General features: G+C 43.1%; 1 protein-coding gene across 1 annotated transcript; it reads right to left on the bottom strand.

Annotated features, from left to right (window-relative positions):
* Window positions 1–2,542: 2,542 nt before the first annotated feature.
* On the bottom strand, window positions 2,543–4,425 carry LOC143961959 (E3 ubiquitin/ISG15 ligase TRIM25-like). Its single transcript, XM_077471300.1, has one exon. It carries the CDS (start codon window positions 4,339–4,341, stop codon window positions 2,773–2,775), a length of 1,569 nt encoding a protein of 522 aa, XP_077327426.1. The 5' UTR covers window positions 4,342–4,425; the 3' UTR covers window positions 2,543–2,772.
* Between the last annotated feature and the right edge of the window lie 15,945 nt (window positions 4,426–20,370).

Below are 20,370 nucleotides of genomic sequence, written 5' to 3'. Positions count from 1 at the left end.
AGCTCTCGTGTAATCAGTCACTCGCCCAGGGGAGGAAACAAGAGGCATAACCTGAGTGGCTGCCAATAGAAATTGAGCTGACGCCAACTCCCCACCCCATGGTCTTTCTCACAACAGGTCACAGACCAGCAGCGGTTGGCGGCAGCTCCATTTCTATTGGCAGCCAACTTGGCTCCGCCTCTTGTTTCCTCCCCTGGGCGAGTGACCTGTTACACAAAAGCCTAGCTGGTCTTCTGTAAAATGGCAGGCGGCAGAGTCAATTCACCAGTGCTGGCCATGGACCTCTAGCGGCAGAGAAAAATCAGGAAACCACAGATTTTCCAGGACATTTCCTGTGATACAGTAAGAATGGGACAAAGGTCTAAATACCGGAAATGTCCCGGGAAATTTGGGACAGTTGGCAACGATGAATGGAGAGGAGCCTCTGTCTCCTCTCCATTTATTTTCAGTGCAGCTGAGACTGCAGAGAAAGGGACTGGGGAATCTCTGTCCTCAATCCCTTACCCTGAATCAAAGGGGAGATGCCAGGGGTCCGCTTAGTTCCCTGATATCTCACCAAGCCTCCCCCCAAGAGGGCTGATGAAAAAAAATAAAATAAAATTATGATAATAATAATAATAATAAAAATATGTACGTTTGGACACATATAAGTACACTTTTATATGGAAGTGGTACAACACTCTTTTGTTAATTAATGTAACATATGTCATAGGAACCACGTGAGTCTATACGTGGATGTGATACATTTTTTCACATGCACATATTTTCTTTTTAGCGCTACACTTTTTGCAATGTCCCCAACTCCGGTGCCAGTCTGTGGCCTGTTGGGGCCGCAATGCGCCGGGTTGGGGGGTAGGCAGTGAGTAGAGTGAGCCAGCACAACTTGCAATGCCACCCTCCAACCACCGGAGGGTGCCGGCTCCCCTTCTCCCAGCACCAGTACTCCCTCCCCTCTCTGGTCACCTTGGGAAGAAGAGGAGCAGAGATGAGGAGAAAGGAGAGAAGAGTCGGGCCAGGGAAAGGCTCCTCACCATCCTAGAGCACTGGTAAGACCTGTGAGCTGACTTCAGGCAACACGGATGTATGTCCCCCCAATCCCCCTGAAGTGACAGGCTGCCCCCATTCTCTCTTCCAGGAACCTGGTCCCTGGTGCCGGGGAGGTCAGGGACCGCTGATTTAGACCATTGAGAGTTTCTTGTGATTTTTTTTTTGATTTTCAAAACAAAAAAGTTGAAAAATGACAAATGATAGAAAATTCGACAGAAAAAGAGGAAATGATGGATTGTGTGTGGAGAGCCCCATAAACATTTGGGTATGCACTGAAGACCAATCTGGATATATGCAGCTATAAGACATCAAACAAGCCACACACTTTTCCTTACAGACAGGCCTGTGATTGGATAAAACCTTACTTACAACCCTCCCCTTTAATACATACACTATATTGCCAAAAGTATTGGGTTTTTCATCTGTATATGGAAGCGCTGCATTTCCTTTTTGGGTCATTAACGTTCATGTGTGTGTGCATAGGCAGGTGTCCCAATACTTTTGGTAATATAGTGTAGTATGTGACCAAAACATTAATGTATGTCCTATTCCAATATGACACCAACCTTCTTCTAGAATTACCAATTAAAGTGGTAAAATAAACCCGAAAACCCAAAAATAGCATATATTGCAGCTTACCAATCATTAGATGTGGCGGCTGCATTCGTTTTCTTTTTTTTAGGCTTTTTTCCCTCTGTTTTCACCTGGTGATCTGGCCAGTAACAAACCTCCTGTATTGGAGCGCCCCAATTATTCATAAAAATGTACATATTTACATTTATATGTACATTATTTCAAAATTAAATCAAACTTGAGTAGAAACACCGGCCCCCTGCCAGGAACCCTTGCCATGCGTGGAAGCAGTGGTCTCCCTGCCGAGATCTGACACACCCTCTGTTGAGTCAAATCAAGATCTCTCAAATTCATAAAGCTCATACTCCCTGTTAATTGGCCGTGACTGGTTGTGACTCAGCAATGGGTATGTTGGACCTCTGCAGAGAGACAGCTGCTTCCACACAGATAGCAAGGGTTCCTTTTTGAAGCATTTTGGCGGGGCGAAGGCTTTTCTACTTAGGCTGTGGCTGCTTTCTATAAAAAAAAAGCCCCACCTCCTGCCACCCTAAACCCCTTAAAGGGCTGGGAGGCGCTGGCGCCAAGGGGTTAAGCTGAAAGTTCTATTGGGATTTAATGACATCACAGAGTTCAAGAACTCTGATTGGATAAAGATGAGACATTAATAAGAACATGTTGTGGTGTAAATTTCCAGGGGGCGACATAGAGCAGTGCAGAGCTCAGACCCCCGACCCTGTATAAAGTAGATAGATGACAGACCTGTCCGTTTTGTTCTCTTTTCTCACTCTAACCCTAAACTTTATCTCCCCTCCCCCACATTTCTGGGGGTTCAGTCCTCCTGATAGGAGTACACCCGGACACACAATAATGTTACTTTGTACATCAAACAACCAAAGAAAAACATCATCTCACACCTACAGTATAAAGTGACTTTTTCTATTCTACTCATTTATTTCCTCTATTACATTGCAGATCAGCATGATTTTGTAGCACGGCCTCCTATTTCTGTAACCTGCACCCTGATTTGTACTGTACCCCAAACTACAATAAAAGAGACACCGACTGGAGTCCCCACCATCCGTCCCATTGGATGAATATTTAACCAATCTGTCCCTACCTTACTATGATGTCATCAGTCTCTGGGTGAAGCTCTCACATCTCCCGCCTCCCCCCACAGATCTTTATACGACCTCTATATACCCATATCCCAGCATGGAGGGGCTCAGTGAAGGTGGTGGTGAAGGTGTGGAGATGTCGGATCGGGTCACACAGATCATAAAAGGAGATCCGCCCGGCCTCATAATCCAGATCTATCCTGACTCTGTTACTGGAGAGATTGGTGGGGAAGAGGGTCTCTTTACTGTCATGTATCACCTTATACTGATTATAATACCTCTCCAATCCCCAGGACTTGTTATTCTTTCCAATCCCTGACTTCCCCCCTCTCCTGCCTATACTGGGGTAACACATCCCGACTCTCCATACATCTGACCCCCCGACATCCACTTCCCAGTAATGTCTCCCTGAGGAGAAACTCTGACTGCTTATCACCTGAAAACATTGGAATCTCTCTGGTGTTTCTGGGTAATTCTGGTATCTATCTGACCTGGATGCAGTTTTCCTGTCATCTGATATCTGTAGATAATTATTAGCTGTGTTTCCATCCAGTAATATGTCTGCAGCTCCCTGTATATAGAAGTAGACATTTACCACTGTTATTATATCAGATAAACCCATGTGTAAGACCCCCGCCACATCCAGACCCCCTCCATCATGGAGGAGCTCCTCATGTCTCTCTCTGTCCTCGTTATCTCCATCCTCAGTATCACACAAGTCACCTGTGTCTGATTCCTGTAAGACAGTCAGTGGATCCGTCACGTTACACAGCTCCTCAATGTGACGCAACTTCCTGGACAGCTCCTCCTTCTTTATTTCCAGATCCCGGATGGAGATGGAGATCCGCTCTGCCCTCCTGGAGATGTCCCTCAGGACTCTCTTCTCCAGGTCTTCCAGACGTCTCCTGAGATCTCTAAACAGGGCAGTGACTCTCTCGGTGTCACCAGCGGCTTCTTCTTCTACTTTCCTCCGGTGCTCCTGCAGACTCTGGACTCTTTCCTCCGTCTCCTCTCTCTTTGTCAGAAGTTTCTGCAGAACATTCCTCAGTGTCTCCTTCTTCTTCTCAGAAGCCTCATCCAGTGACTCCATCTCATGTCCTTTATGTCCTCCAATCATACAGCAAGACACACAGATACAGGTCTCATCCTCAGTGCAGTAATACTCCAGGATCTTCTTATGGACGGAGCATTTCCTGCTCTCCATGGACAAGGCGGGGTCACATAAGACGTGTTCTGGGGACTTTTTGTGGACTCTCAGATGTTTATCACACAGAGAAACCTCACAGTGCAGACAGGATCTAACAGCAGGTACAGGAGAGTCCACACAGTAAGTACAGAAGACCCCGGACTCCTCCTGATGTGGCTGAACAGACAGGAAATTCTCCACTATGTTACGTAGTGTTATGTTCCTCTGCAGTGCAGGCCGATCCGGAAACTTCTCTCTGCATTCAGGACAGGAATATCCTCCAGACCCCCCCTGTGTATCCAGCACACCATCAATACAGACCCAGCAGAAGTTGTGACCACATCTCAGCATTACAGGATCTGTATAAATGTTCAGACAGACGGAACATTCCAACTCAGCTCTCAGATCACCAGACGCCATCGCTGACAGCAGACGAGGAAATGAAATGAAGTTCTCTGACACCGGAGAAGAATGCAGTTGGGAGGGTCACGTCCTCCTACACAGGGCGAGGCTGGGCTGTGATTTGTACTGTAGTCATAGGATTAGTTATATGAAGGGACACAGATAATCAAGGCATCTCCTGTAGGACAATGTTCATCTCCTGGGAATATAACAGCCATGTTTGCATTTATACAATATACTGTGTACAGATAGTTTGCTATCTGGATGATATATAAAGATTACAAGCATTAAAAAAAGAAAAAACTTTGTTGCAGATTTCTTTTATTTTTTTTCTGAAGAAAAAGCTGTCCTTCCCAAACTGATTCCTGAGTGCGGGGGTCTGCACTCATTATAACCACCTGGTGCAATTTCAGTATTCTATTGAGATCAGTTGCTATGTTTGCATCCTTTTGGAAAAAATGTCACCCTTTGAAAGATATCCACCAAAAATAAAGGGGGTTTCCCTAATACTGTACTTGTGTGCAAATGTGAGATATTAAGTGAGCCAATCACAGTGGCAGGAAATTACATTTCTGGGGGTGTTCTGTACACCAGGTTACCATAGTGTATTGAATATTTGCTGTGCAAAATACAAATACCCCAGTGGATATAGTGCCAATATGGGGCAGATAGACACAAGTTGTAGGGAAGAAATGGTATCTAGCAATGTGCAGAGGGTTCATCCAGAATTTGTGGTCCCCCTTTATCACCTGATGAGTTTTTATATGTATAAGATATTGGGATCTGAGCACAGGTATGAAGGGGAGGAAAGATGAGAGATGGTGGTGGAACTCAGACTGATACTCTGACTACACCACGTGGTGGGTGAGGGCCTAGCACACCCTTACACTATGAGCACCAGTGCCCGGGGCCAGGCAGGAAATGCAGTCATGAGCAAAGTCCATCATTAAGGCTTAGAGATGAGCTGACACTGCAAGTATGAAGCTGAATCTCTTTTCTACGAGTTGTCCCCTCACTCTACATTCAGTGCTGTACTTGTGGTGCATTAGGGGCAGTGGGATGAACCACACGGCACCCACCAGTCAGCATACCTCTGTTACCTCCCTCCCAGTAACAGAATGAAACCCTGCCCAATACCTAGTGTGGGTAGGGTTGCCACCTGTCTGAGTTTTGAATCATGTGTCCGGGTTTCAGTCCACCTGAAACCCGGACACAATATTCAGACAGGAATGTAGCTCTGAACAGGGCCTGACAGGAGAGTGAGGGGGCGCTATTCACACTGCATCACTATTCTCATTGGAGCCCCAAAGATGCGCCAGGTCTGTTATGATCCTATAGTGTATGCTAAAAATAAAATGACTGTGCACCGCTAAAGTGTTCGGATTTGGTTCAAAGAAAAAGTGGTAACCCTAAGCGTGGGTCTTATGTGTGTCCTATGTTATCTCTTCATATACCGTACCTATTGGTCAGGGTGAGGGCCTCCATAATGCTGGTCTGCTCTCAGTTATCATGGGAGATAGACCACTAGAGAGAGAATCTCCCCTTTGTGAGCACAGGATACCCCACCTAACCGAGGTACCACACCTCATAGTAGGTGAGGTTAAAAAAAGACACAAGTCCATCGAGTCCAACCCATGTGTATGATTGTATGTCAGTATTACATTGTATGTAAATGAATAAGTAAAGTCGCGCTATGGAAAGAAACTCTAATTAGGTGAAAACAAAACAAACCTCAATGTGATAAAAAATGTGAAAAAAATTGTGAAAGAAATGTGAAAACAAGTTTACAGGGTTAGAGCTGCCTATACCTGGAGCCCTCACTTCCTTATCAGGGAGGGGAGGGAAATTTGAGAGTGTTAAATGAAAAGGTTATGGCGCTAAACCCGATTGGTGATGTGTTGAATTATCCTATCGCCACAGATTAGTGTTATGAGAAAGTGCTGTATGCAATTAAAGTGCTAATGCTTTCTAAAAAATGCAATCAATATTAAATCATCATATGTATCCCATCATAATTAAATCCAAAACCATGAAACTACGATCAATATTGAATCATCATATACGTGTCATCATACTATAAGTGAAACCAAATATATAATAAACATTCACTTAGGTTATTGCAGGTATGAAAAATGATAAAAATTATTTCAGACAGCCTAAGAAATACTACTGATATGCTTCAGTGTCCTTATTCAGAATAAAAAATACAAAATAAATAAAAATGAACTGTGCAAATAAGTGCAGAAAAAAAGTGCAACAAAAGTGCAAAAATTGCAAAAAGGCTAAGGATCAGAAACCAAGTTCAGCCAATAATCGCATAAAGACGCATATGCATCCAATATGTGTCCAATGTTAATATTTGGCTGGTAATGTTGTCACCGCAGACCACTGTGGTAATTGGTGCATGAAATCAATAAGGAACGTTTCATCCACTAGTGCAAAACAGTACTGATCTTCAATTTGAAACCTTCATCCCCGGTGCGCCACTCAGTGCTGTAATATGTAAATGCTCTCACCAGAAATTGATGCCCCTTATGGGGCTAGATGGACCTTCACAATGTAAGCCACTGTGTCGCTCTCTGGCTGCCGCTGGTGCACTGGGTGAAGTTTCACTGTTCCGTTCGTATAGTCTCCAATGTTAGTTATGCATGAGGAAAGACATATCCATAGTGTAATACGTTCATAACCAAATCGTTTGTTTATTTGCATTTAAAAACTACTCACATTTAATATTAAAAGCATATGCGTTTAAAAAATCTGCCGTTCGTCTCCGTCCGTTCAGATGGGTGCACACAACGTGGCCACGCCCTACGCGTTTCGTCACTCTGACGTCCTCCGGAGCGGCCATATTGGTGCACCTTGCAATCTAAATAGGGTGCAGTGCTCCACTACGCCTGCGCTAAACCGACAGCGCCATTTTAGATGTGGGATGCCCTTAATCTAATAAGCCTGAATACAGTTACTTCCCCCTTCGTCCGTAACGCCCTCGGGGATATTGACAGATTGAATTAGCCTCGGAGCACTGCAGCCTACCTTAGTCTATACCTATATAAACCGTACCCAATATTGTTGGCATCGATTAACATTATCCAATTGTTGTTGTTCATATTTTAAAACCTAAACATAAAACTCCATTCCGAAAATGAAAGTGTATAGTTGCTTCTGCCTGGGGGAGACCTAACCCAAATAAAAGGGGAAAACGGGGAAAAAACAAGGGAAAAAAAAGGAAAAAAAGGGGGGAGGGAAGAAAAAACTAAAGTTGTTAATGATAATTTTCTTCCCCCACAGGAAAGAAGCGCAGGCGTAGTGGAGCACTGCACCCTATTTAGATTGCAAGGTGCACCAATATGGCCGCTCCGGAGGACGTCAGAGTGACCAAATGCGTAGGGCGTGGCCACGTTGCGTGCACCCATCTGAACGGACGGAGACGAACGGCGGATTTTTTAAACGCATATGCTTTTAATATTAAATGTGAGTAGTTTTTAAATGCAAATAAACGAACGATTTGGTTATGAACGTATTACACTATGGATATGTCTTTCCTCATGCATAACTAACGTTGGAGACTATACGAACGGAACAGTGAAACTTCACCCAGTGCACCAGCGGCAGCCAGAGAGCGACACAGTGGCTTACATTGTGAAGGTCCATCTAGCCCCATAAGGGGCATCAATTTCTGGTGAGAGCATTTACATATTACAGCACTGAGTGGCGCACCGGGGATGAAGGTTTCAAATTGAAGATCAGTACTGTTTTGCACTAGTGGATGAAACGTTCCTTATTGATTTCATGCACCAATTACCACAGTGGTCTGTGGTGACAACATTACCAGCCAAATATTAACATTGGACACATATTGAACGCATATGCGTCTTTATGCGATTATTGGCTGAACTTGGTTTCTGATCCTTAGCCTTTTTGCAATTTTTGCACTTTTGTTGCACTTTTTTTCTGCACTTATTTGCACAGTTCATTTTTATTTATTTTGCATTTTTTATTCTGAATAAGGACACTGAAGGATATCAGTAGTATTTCTTAGGCTGTCTGAAATAATTTTTATCATTTTTCATACCTGCAATAACCTAAGTGAATGTTTATTATATATTTGGTTTCACTTATAGTATGATGACACGTATATGATGATTCAATATTGATCGTAGTTTCATGGTTTTGGATTTAATTATGATGGGATACATATGATGATTTAATATTGATTGCATTTTTTAGAAAGCATTAGCACTTTAATTGCATACAGCACTTTCTCATAACACTAATCTGTGGCGATAGGATAATTCATCACATCACCAATCGGGTTTAGCGCCATAATCTTTTCATTTAACACTCTCAGTATTACATTGTATATCCTTGTATGTTGTGGTCATTCAGGTGCTTATCTAATAGTTTTTTTTTTAACTATCGATGCTCCCCGCTGAGACCACCACCTGTGGAAGAGAATTCCACATCCTTGCTGCTCTTACAGTAAAGAACCCTCTACGTAGTTTAAGGTTAAACTTCTTTTCTTCTAATTTTAATGAGTGGCCACGTGTCCTATTAAATCCCCTTCTGTGTAAAACCTTGACTGGTTGCTTATGACTCTACATTGTGAACGTGGTTGCCCTTAGTAACGGCCTTGTTCTTCCTTCATGGTCTTGCTGTGCACTGTAATACCGTGCACTTCACACCCCTTATGTGCTTTAAACAGGCCCATGTTCTTTGTATACACCAGCCCCATTATGCTCCCCTTTAAATGACTTTAGACCAGGCCTAAGGACAAGTCTTTACTAATCTCTATATTGCAAATGAGATAACAAAACAAAGTGCAAAGGTTTCTTTTCATGACAATTACTATCTATCAGATGGCCCAGGAATACATGTTCAGTATATGATAGTCCATAATAGGTGGCATAGTCTATAGCTGGTGGCATGGTCCATGATTGGCGTCATCCCAGAACCCACGGTATTAGTGGTCCTTCTCAAGTAGTGGAATCAGCAGCAACAACAAAGCACAACAGAATGTGCGGGTAACCAGAGCCAACCCTCCCAAGCTGGAGGCCTCAGCCTTCCCCCAAATTTACACCACAGGTGGGCCGTCCAAAATCCAAAAGTCAGTAAACTGGTACAGAGAGTTTAACCCTCATCCAACCCAGTCCAAGCTGGTACCTGTCTAACTAGTTTTCAAACTGCTTATACCTGCTCCCAGCTAAACAACACATCACACACCCATAATGTACAAAACCATGATGGAACATCATAAATAACACATGCAGCAAAACAGTAATAAATATAGTTATAACAGGAACAGATAAATGCAAAGAGATCACAGTTCAGAGATAATAGTATGGGTCCGGAAGAAGGACCGTCTCTCCTGTAACTGGGCGTCTCCCATCGACTTGGTGTACAACCGGGTATACATAGTTCTGCTTAACCAGCTTGACCCGGTCAGTGTAAATATGATGTCCAATGTTCCATTCTTGATTTATATATATAACTTTGATAAATTTGTTCTGCTATCGGAATTCTTGGAGGTGTTCCTGTAGTCTTGACTTTTCCCAGAGAAACCCGCTCTTCTTTAATTGCCAGACCAACTGCTCAAGGACATACGGGAAGGTGCATGTGTGCTTTAACCACTACAGCCCCGGACCAATAAACACCTTAAGGACCAGAGGTCTTTTTCCAATTTCGCACTGCGCTGCTTTAACTGGTAATTGCGTGGTCATGCAATATTGCACCCAAACAAAATTTGCGTCCTTTTTATTTGATTGCCTCTGCGTTTCTTTTTTTTGCGATATAAATGGAAAAAGAGCAAAAATTTTGAAAAAAAAAGATATTTTCTTATTTTTGTTATAAGAAAAATCGAATAAACTAAATTTTAGTCATACATTGAGGGCAAAATTTATTCAGCCACATGTCTTTAGTAAAAAAATGTCAATAAGCGTATATTTTTTGGTTTGCGCAAAAGTTATAGCGTCTACAAACTAGAGTACATTTTCTGGAATTTACATAGCTTTTAATTTATGACTGCCTATCTCATTTCTTGAGGTGCCAAAATGGCAGGGCAGTACAACCCCCCCTCCCCCCAAATGACCCCATTTTGGAAAGTAGACACCCCAAGGAAATTGCTGATGGGTATGTTGAGCCCATTGAATATTTATTTTTTTTGTCCTAAGGGATTGAATAATGACAAAAAAAAAAAATGTTTACAAAAAGTTGTCACTAAATGATATATTGCTCACACGTGCCATGGTTATATGTGGAATTGCACCCCAAAATATATTCCGCTACTTCTCACGAGTATGGGGATACCACATGTGTGGGACTTTTTGGGAGTCTAGTCACGCACGGCACCCCGAAAACCAATCACCACCTTCAGGATTTCTAAGGTTGCAAATTTTTGATTTCACTCCTCACTACCTATCACAGTTTCGAAGGCCATAAAATGCCAAAATAGCACAAAACCCCCCAAAATGACCCCATTTTGGAAAGTAGACACCCCAAGCTATTTACTGAGAGGCATGTTGAGTCCATGGAATATTTTATATTTTGCCACAAGTTGCGGGAATATTACAAACTTTTTTTTTTGCACAAAGTTGTCACTAAATGATATATTGCTCACACATGCTATGGGCATATGTGAAATGACACCCCAAAATACATTCTGCTGCTTCTCCTGAGTACAGGGATACCACATGTGTGGGACTTTTTGGGAGCCTAGCCGCGTACGGGACCCTGAAATCCAAGCACCGCCTTCAGGATTTCTAAGGGCATACATTTTTTATTTTACTCCTCACTACCTATCACTACCTATCACAGTTTTGAAGGCCATAAAATGCCAAGATGGCACAAAACCCCCCCAAATGACCCCATTTTGGAAAGTAGACACCCCAAGCTATTAGCTGAGGGCCATGTTGAGACCATTGAATATTTTTTTTTTTTTGTCACAAGGGATTGAATAATGACAAAAAATAAAAATTTTTTTTTTTTTTACAAAAAGTTGTCACTAAATGATATATTGCTCACACATGCCATGGTTATTTGTGGAATTGCACCCCAAAATATATTCTGCTACTTCTCCAGAGTATGGGGATACCACATGTGTGGGACTTTTTGGGAGTCTAGTCGCGCACGGCACCCTGAAACCAATCACCACCTTCAGGATTTCTAAGGGTGCAAATTTTTGATTTCACTCCTCACTACCTATCACAGTTTCGAAGGCCATAAAATGCCAAAATAGCACAAAACCCCCCAAAATGACCCCATTTTGGAAAGTAGACACCCCAAGCTATTTACTGAGAGGCATGTTGAGTCCATGGAATATTTTATATTTTGCCACAAGTTGCGGGAATATTACAAACTTTTTTTTTTTGCACAAAGTTGTCACTAAATTATATATTGCTCACACATGCTATGGGCATAAGTCAAATTACACCCCAAAATAAATTCTGCTGCTTCTCCCGAGTATGGGGATACCACATGTGGGGGACTTTTTGGGAGCCTAGCCATGTACGGGACCCCGAAATCCAAGCACTGCCTTCCGGATTTAAATATAAAATGCTACCAAAAAAACTGTTAGCGATCGCAGGGATCAGGCCTGACTCTGCGATCGCTGCAGTTATGTGTTTAGTGTTTTGTAAGTGACAGTGATCGATCGATACTGCACTTGGGTGGGCTGGGCGGAGGGGCAAAACGCAGGTGCTAGCAGGTATCTGGGCTGCGTTTTTTTGGAACCCTGAACTGCTGGGGACGCTAGTATAGATCTGATCAGATCAGATATTGATCTGTTCAGATTCTATACCACTACAGGAGGTTTATGCTTTGCGTGTGGGTGTTAGCGGTACTGGCACTAACCTAGCACTGCCTGGGGCGACGCAGACCCTGACCCTAAAACCTAATTGATATCACCCACCGGGTGATCAGGGGGCTAAACTTTTATTGGGTAATAAATGGCGGGTGCCCTGATGCTATAAAAAGCAAACTAACCAGAGTCACCCGTAACACTTATACAGTGATCAGTGGTGAAAGGGTTAACTAGGGGCAATCAGGGGGTTCACATTTTTATTAGGTAGTATATGGGCATCCCTGGCGCTATATAAAACCCGACAGGGAACCTAAATAACTAACTGGCTAACCAGCGTCACCAGTGACACTTATACTGTGATCGCTGGTGAAAGGGTTAACTAAGGGCAATCAGGGGGTTAAAACCATTACTGGGTAGTATATGGGGGTACCTAACGCTATAAAAACCTGGCAGTGAACCTAAAAAAATAACTAGCTACCTAATGACACTAGTGACACTAATGCAGCGATCAGAAAAATGATCGCTTAGTGACACTGGCAAAAGGGGGGTGAAAGGGTTAACTAGGGGCAATCAGGGGTTTAAACCATTATTGGGTAGTATATCGGGGTACCTAGCGCTATAAAAACCTGGCGGTGAACCTAAAAAAATAACTAGCTACCTAGCGGCACTAGTGACACTAATGCAGCGATCACAAAAACGATCGCTTAGTGACACTGGCAAAAGGGGGTGAAAGGGTTAACTAGGGGCAATCAGGGGGTTAAAACCATTATTGGGTAGTATATCGGGGTACCTAGCGCTATAAAAACCTGGTGGTGAACCTAAAAAAAAAACTAGCTACCTAGCGACACTAGCGACACTAATGCAGCGATCAGAAAAATGATCGCTTAGTGACACTGGCAAAAGGGGGTGAAAGGGTTAACTAGGGGAAATCAGGGGGTTAAAACCATTATTGGGTAGTATATCGGGGTACCTAGCACTATAAAAACGTGGCGGTGAACCTAAAAAAATAACTAGCTACCTAGCGACAGTAGCGACACTAATGCAGCGATCAGAAAAATGATTGCTTAGTGACACTGTGGCAAAAGGGGGTGAAAGGGTTAACTAGGGGCAATCAGGGGGTTAAAACCATTATTGGTTAGTATATCGGGGTACCTAGCGCTATAAAAACCTGGCGGTGAACCTAAAAAAATAACTAGCTACCTAGCGACAGTAGCGACACTAATGCAGCGATCAGAAAAATGATCGCTTAGTGACACTGTGGCAAAAGGGGGTGAAAGGGTTAACTCTAGGGGCAATCAGGGGGTTAAAACCATTATTGGGTAGTATATCGGGGTACCTAGCGCTATAAAAACTAGGCGGTGAACCCAAAAAAATGACTAGCTACCTAGCGACAGTAGCGACACTAATGCAGCGATCAGAAAAATGATCGCTTAGTGCCACTGGCAAAAGGGGGTGAAAGGGTTAACTAGGGGCAATCAGGGGGTTAAAACCATTATTGGGTAGAATATCGGGGTACCTAGCAATATAAAAACCTGGCGGTGAACCTAAAAAAATAACTAGCTACCTAGCGACAGTAGCGACACTAATGCAGCGATCAGAAAAATGATCGCTTAGTGACACTGTGGCAAAAGGGGGTGAAAGGGTTAACTCTAGGGGCAATCAGGGGGTTAAATCTTTATTGTGGGGTGATAGGGGGCTACCCTGGACCTAACACTAACTGTCCTGACAGTTTTAACTGTTACAACTGACACTGAATGCAGTGATCATTAAAGAAATGATCAATGCAATCAGTGACACTGTAAATGGGGGGTGGGTGGGTGGGAATCGGGGGGCGATCGGGGGGGGGGGTTTGTGTACCTATGTGTACCTATGTGTACCTATGTGTCAGTGTAGTGTTTTGGTGCACTTACTTTTAGTCTTCTCCTCGTAGTCCGGTCAAAAAGACCGCCCCGAGGAGAATGACATCACTTCCTCCTTCCTGTGTAAACAATACACAGTGGGAGGAAGCTTGTCTTTGGCCAGGAGCGATCCAGAGGGGGTGGCCAGAAACCAACGGCCATCCCCTCATCACGGATCGCTCCTGGAGCGAACCGGACCGCCGTATCCAGCAGAAGGGGGTCCGATCGTACATCTACGTGCTTGTGCCTGCCTGTGCCATTGTGATGACGTACAATGGCAATACGGCGGTCCTTAAAGAGGAAGTAAACCCTGATGAGTTTACTTCCTCTTTCATTCTCTGCAAAGGCAAAGCATAATGGACTACTATGCATCGCATAGTAGTCCATTATGTGTCACTTACCTGACACAGGAGCCAGCGAAGTCGCCGCTGTCCCCTGTAGTCCGCCGCATCCATCTTCTTGGTGGGGTCTCGCAGCTCCGCCGCTGTCATTCGGCGAAGCCGCGATGACGTCACTCCCGCGCATGCGCACGGGAGCCGACACGCGCAGCAGCTTCGTCGTTGAGAATGCCGCGCTCAGTGCGCCTGCGCGCCGCTGTCTCCGGCGCATGCGCCGTAGACAGCGGTGCCTGTTTTCGGGCAAATATCTCCTAAACCATATAGGTTTAGGAGATATTTCTTGGACCTACAGGTAAGCCTTAATCTAGGCTTACCTGTAGGTCAAAGTGGTTTGTAAGGGTTTACAACCACTTTAAGTGGTTAAATAGTCTTTGCAACTTGGCCAGCAGAGTTAGCTTGTCACCCAGGGGAACTGCGCCTTCCAGGAGGTAAGAATCATCGGGATGGTGCAGCCTTCCCTGAGCCCCGGGGTGTGCATTGGGCGGTGCTGGGATTTCCTCCGGGAACCACGGCAGTGGAATGACAGCCTCTGGGGAAAATGGACATTCCTCCTCACTGCTGACAATGACACCCGGATTGGTTTGGTCAGTTTGGTAGGTTTGGTGATGCAGAAGTTTCAGAGCCTGAAGTCATAGAAAGCAGAAGCTTGACATGATACAAGAGATGGTCAGAGACTGGAGATATAATACAGGAGATGGTCAGAGACTGCAGACATTATACAGGAGATGGTCATAGACTGCAGACATGATGCAGGAGATGGTCAGAGACTGCAGACATGATACAGGAGATGGTCAGAGACTGTAGACATGATACAGGAGATGATCAGAGACTGTAGACATGATCCAGGAGATGATCAGAGACTGTAGACATGATTGAAGAGGTGGTCAGAGACTGCAGACATAGTACAGGATATGATCAGAGACTGTAGACATGATACAAGAGATGGTCAGAGACTGGAGATATAATACAGGAGATGGTCAGAGACTGCAGACATGATGCAGGAGATGGTCAGAGACTGCAGACATGATGCAGGAGATGGTCAGAGACTGCAGACATGATACAGGAGATGGTCAGAGACTGTAGACATGATACAGGAGATGATCAGAGACTGTAGACATGATAGAAGAGATGGTCAGAGACTGCAGACATAGTAGAGGAGATGATCAGAGACTGTAGACATGATACAAGAAATGGTCAGAGACTGGAGATATAATACAGGAGATGGTCAGAGACTGCAGACATGATATAGGAGATGGTCAGAGACTGCAGACATGATACAGGAGATGGTCAGAGACTGTAGACATGATACAGGAGATGGCCAGAGACTGCATAGATGATACAAGAGATGGTCAGAGACTGCAGACATGATACAAGAGCTGGTCAGAGACTGCAGACATGATACAGTAGATGAAATATATGTGCGTTGAACTGCACTTACTAAATAAAACCTAAATAAAATGAATAAACAGTGCAAATGAACAGTACAAATCAAATGTATGCAATCACATGAAAGTACATGAAAGTACATGAAAATATAACATATATCATGAACTCAGTATATCGCAATCTTAATGTTCAAAGCGATAGACAAACAAATGAAGTGCTTAGTCCAATGTATAAGTATCTGTAGAAATTCTCCACCACACCAAGCAAACAGCCTACTCACCAGATGGAGATGATCCCTACTACAGAGATCATAAGAGCCTTTGGAATGGATCCGGAAGTCCGTCTCAGCAAATCTGGCAGTGTCTCCAATCAAACATTCAGATAAGGATAGTTGCCCATATCCAGGCAGAACATAAAAATAAGGAACAACCTCCCATGGTGAAGTATTTCATAGAAAGGGGGTTTTATTCAATAAAAAAAAGGGCTTCAAAAAGCCACAAAACATGCAGTAAAGTTTAAAAAAATGTAAATGGGAGCGGGGACGCCATTTGTGCTCCACCTGTGTCCCACTATGGGTGGAAGTGACGTATCACGCTCTACCACACCCTACACATTTCGTCAGTGCATCTGACGTCATCAGGGGTCACATGACTGGATACACCACCTCCATAGTTTTATACTGCCGCCCATTTTGAACTATCCAATCCAATCCTTCCAGGTGATATTGAATTAGGGACATTTAGACTATACAATGATAAGAATACATATTAACTGCTTAAGGACCGCCTCCTGCACATATACATCGGCAGAATGGCATGGCTGGGCACAAGCACGTACCTGTACGTTGCACGCTCCCAACCCGGTCCTGAGCTCCGTAACCGTGGCCGCGGGACCAGCGGACCCGATCGCCGCTGGTGTCCCGCAATCGGGTCACAGAGCTGAAGAACGAGGAGAGGTCTGTGTAAGCAAACCTCTCCTCGTGCTTCCTAGTGAGCCTGTCACTGATCGTCTGTTCCCTGTTATAGGGAAAGACGATCAGTGACATCAGACGCCAAGCCACGCCCCCCGACAGTTAAAAAAAAACAACACACACTTAACCCCTCCCCGCCCCCAAGTGATTAACTCCTTCACTGCCAGTGTCATTTACACAGGAATCATGCATTTAAATAGCACTGATTGCTGTACAAATGACAATGGTCCCAAAAATGTACGATGTGTCTGCCATAATGTCGCAGTCACAATAAAATCGCTGATCGCCGCAATTACTAGTAAAAAAAATATTAATAAAAGTGCTATAAAACTATTCCCTATTTTGTAGATGCTATAACTTTTGCGCAAAAAAAAAATCAATAATCGCTAATTGCGATTTTTTCCCAAAAATATGTAGAAGAATACGTATCGGCCTAAACTGAGGGAAAAAAAATTATATATTTTTTGGGGATATTTATTATAGCAAAAAGTAAAAAGTATTACATTTTTTTCAAAATTGTCGCTCTATTTTTGTTTATAGCGCAAAAAAATAAAAAACACAGAGGTGATCAAATACCACCAAAATAAATCTCTATTTGTGGGAAAAAAAGGATGCCAATTTTGTTAGGAAGTCACGTTTGTCAGTTAAAGCGACGCAGTGCCGAATCACAAAAAGGGGCCTGATCCTTTAGCTGAAAATTGGTCCGGGGCTTAAGTGGTTAAAGGATCATTAAGGAATTAAATTGCCTTAAAATATTGAAAATTGGAAATTACATATGAAAATTATTATTCAATAACGTTGTGAGACGACATCTAGTGGCTGAGAGGCAAATATGAGTCCTAGAAATAATCTCAGAAAATGTCGCCATCATGTGGCAAAGAATGAGAATATATACATTTAGATAACGTCAAGATAACTTTTGAAAAAAAAGTATCGGTACTTGTACTCTTAATGGTATCGGTACAACCCTAGTACTAATTATAACCACCTGGTGCAATTTCAGTATTCTATAGAGGACAGCTGCTGTGTTTGCATCCTTTTAGAAATATTTAACCCATTGAAAGTATTCCAACCAAAAAGAATGGGTGCCTAATACTGTACTTGTATGCAAATGTGAGATATTCAGTGAGCCAATCACAGTGGCAGGAAATTACATTTTTGGGAGTGTTCTGTACACCAGGTTACCCTAGTGCATTGAATATTTGCTGTGCAAAATACAAATACCCCAGTGGAATTGTTTTCTTTTTCTTTTTTTTAATCAAGAATTAACAAAAAATACATTTATAAAGAAGAATATGATACAGGTTAAATTGTCTGCAAATGACACGACATAAATAAAGGCCAATTCACATATGTCCTATATTTCTGCATTATTCTTTTAGACCAGAGGTCGCCAACTCCGGTGCCAGTCTGTGGCCTGTTGGGGCCGCAATGCGCCGGGCGGAGGGGGGTAGGCAGTGAGTAGAGTGAGCCAGCACAACTTGTAATGCCACCCTCCAACCACCGGAGGGTGCCGGCTCCCCTTCTCCCAGCACCAGTACTCCCTCTCCTCTCTGGTCACCTTGGGAAGAAGAGGAGCAGAGATGAGGAGAAAGGAGAGGAGAGCCGGGCCAGGGAAAGGCTCCTCAGCGTCATAGAGCACTGGTAAGACCTGTGAGCTGACTTCAGGCAACACGGCTGTATGTCCCCCCAACCCCCCTGAAGTGACAGGCTGCCCCCCATTCTGTCTTCCAGGAACCTGGTCCCTGGTGTCGGGGAGGTCGGGGACCGCTGATTTAGACCAATGAGAGTTTCTTTTTTCTTTTTGGATTTTCAACACAAAAAAAGTGAAAAATGACAAATGATAGAAAATTCTACAGAAAAAGAGGAAATGATGGATTGTGTGTGGAGAGCCCCATAAAAATTTGGGTATGCACTGAAGATCAATCTGGATATATGCAGCTATAAGACATCCAACAAGCCACATACTTTTCCTTACAGACAGGCCTGTGATTGGATAAAACCTTACTTACACCCCTCCCCCTCCCTTAATACATACACTATATTGCCAAAAGTATTGGGGCGCCTGCCTTTACACACACATGAACTTTAATGACCCAAAAAGAAAATGCAGCGCTTACATATACAGATGAAGAATAATGATAATATATGTGTGACCAAATATAACACAATATGAGTGTAAAATGTCCCGGTGTCAATAGACGCGGTCAGTAAGATGACATCTCAGGAGACATCAGTGAGAACATGACAGAAAGGGGATCTTGTAAGAGGAACCACCACCAATTGTGTGAAGACTTACCGGAAACAGTGGGCCATATACTTCTTAAGTCATGCCGGCTTGTGGTGATCTTCACCGTTTAAAGTGGAACCAATCACAGATCCGGGTCACCACGATCACAATTCTGGGTCTGAACGATACTGGTCATCAGCAAGTTCACAGTAATACATTCGAATGAAGTTCACATGGAGGGAAGGAGAACCAAAGGGTATCCACGTACTCACATGATGAAACCAAGAATTAACCACCTCAATACAGTGCAGTTACACCCCCTTCCTGACCAGACCAATTTTCAGCGTTCAGCTTGAATGACAATTACAGTTACAATTACAATTACAATTACTCAGTCATGCAACACTGTACCCATATGAAACTTGTGTCCTTTTTTCCACACAAATAGAGCTTTCTTTTAGTGGTATTTAATCACTAGTGAGTTTTTTATTTTTTGTGCTATAAATAAAATAAAATGTAAACTTAGTGAAAAAAATGCCTTTTTCTTTGTTTTTGTCATAAATTTTTGCTAACTAGTAATTTTTCTTCATACATTTTGGCCAAAATTTATACTGCTACATATCTTTGGTAAAAATAACCCACATTAGTATATATTATTTGGGCTTTGTGAAAGTTATAGAGTCTACAAACTATGGTGCCAATCGCTGAAAATTGATCACATCTGATCAGGCCTTCAGTACATCAGGTGTACCTAATTTCTTGAGAAACTAACAAGTCAGGAAAGTACAAATACCCCCCAAATGACCCCTTTTTACAAAGTAGACATTCCAAGGTATTAAGTAAGTAGCATGATGAGTTTTTTTAAGTTGTCATTTTTTCCCACAATTCTTTGCAAAATGAAGATTTTTTTATTATTATTATTTTTTTACAAAATTGTTATATTATCAGGTTATTTCTCACTAGGGATGAGCCGAACACCCCCCGGTTCGGTTCGCATCAGAACTTTCGAACGGACCCCAAATTTGTACGAACGTTAGAACCCCATTGAAGTCTATGGGACTCGAACGTTCGAAATTAAAAGTGCTAATTTTAACGGCTAATATGCAAGATACTATCCTAAAAAGGGTTTGGGGACCTGGCTCCTGCCCCAGGGGACATGGGTCAATGCCTAAAATGTTTTTAAAAATGGCCGTTTTGGCGGGAGCACTGATTTTAATGACGATTAAAGTTAAAAAAAAAAAGTGAAATATTCCTTTAAATATGGTGCCTGGGGGGTGTCTGTAGGATGCCTGTGAAGTGCCACGTGTTTCCCGTGTTTAGAACAGTCCCTGCACAAAATGACATTAAACGGAAATAACACCATTTAAAAC

This window comes from Lithobates pipiens, unplaced genomic scaffold (genome assembly GCF_037356315.1).
Source record: "Lithobates pipiens isolate NorthernLeopardFrog02 unplaced genomic scaffold, aLitPip1_a1.2 Scaffold_8, whole genome shotgun sequence".
Classification (NCBI taxonomy): domain Eukaryota; kingdom Metazoa; phylum Chordata; class Amphibia; order Anura; family Ranidae; genus Lithobates; species Lithobates pipiens.
This window is presented reverse-complemented; position numbering and strand designations above follow the sequence as displayed.

What these genes read in the sequence shown, in the direction of transcription:
- LOC143961959 (XM_077471300.1), bottom strand. Translation starts at nt 4,341, where the DNA reads ATGGCGTCTGGTGATCTGAGAGCTGAGTTGGAATGTTCCGTCTGTCTG.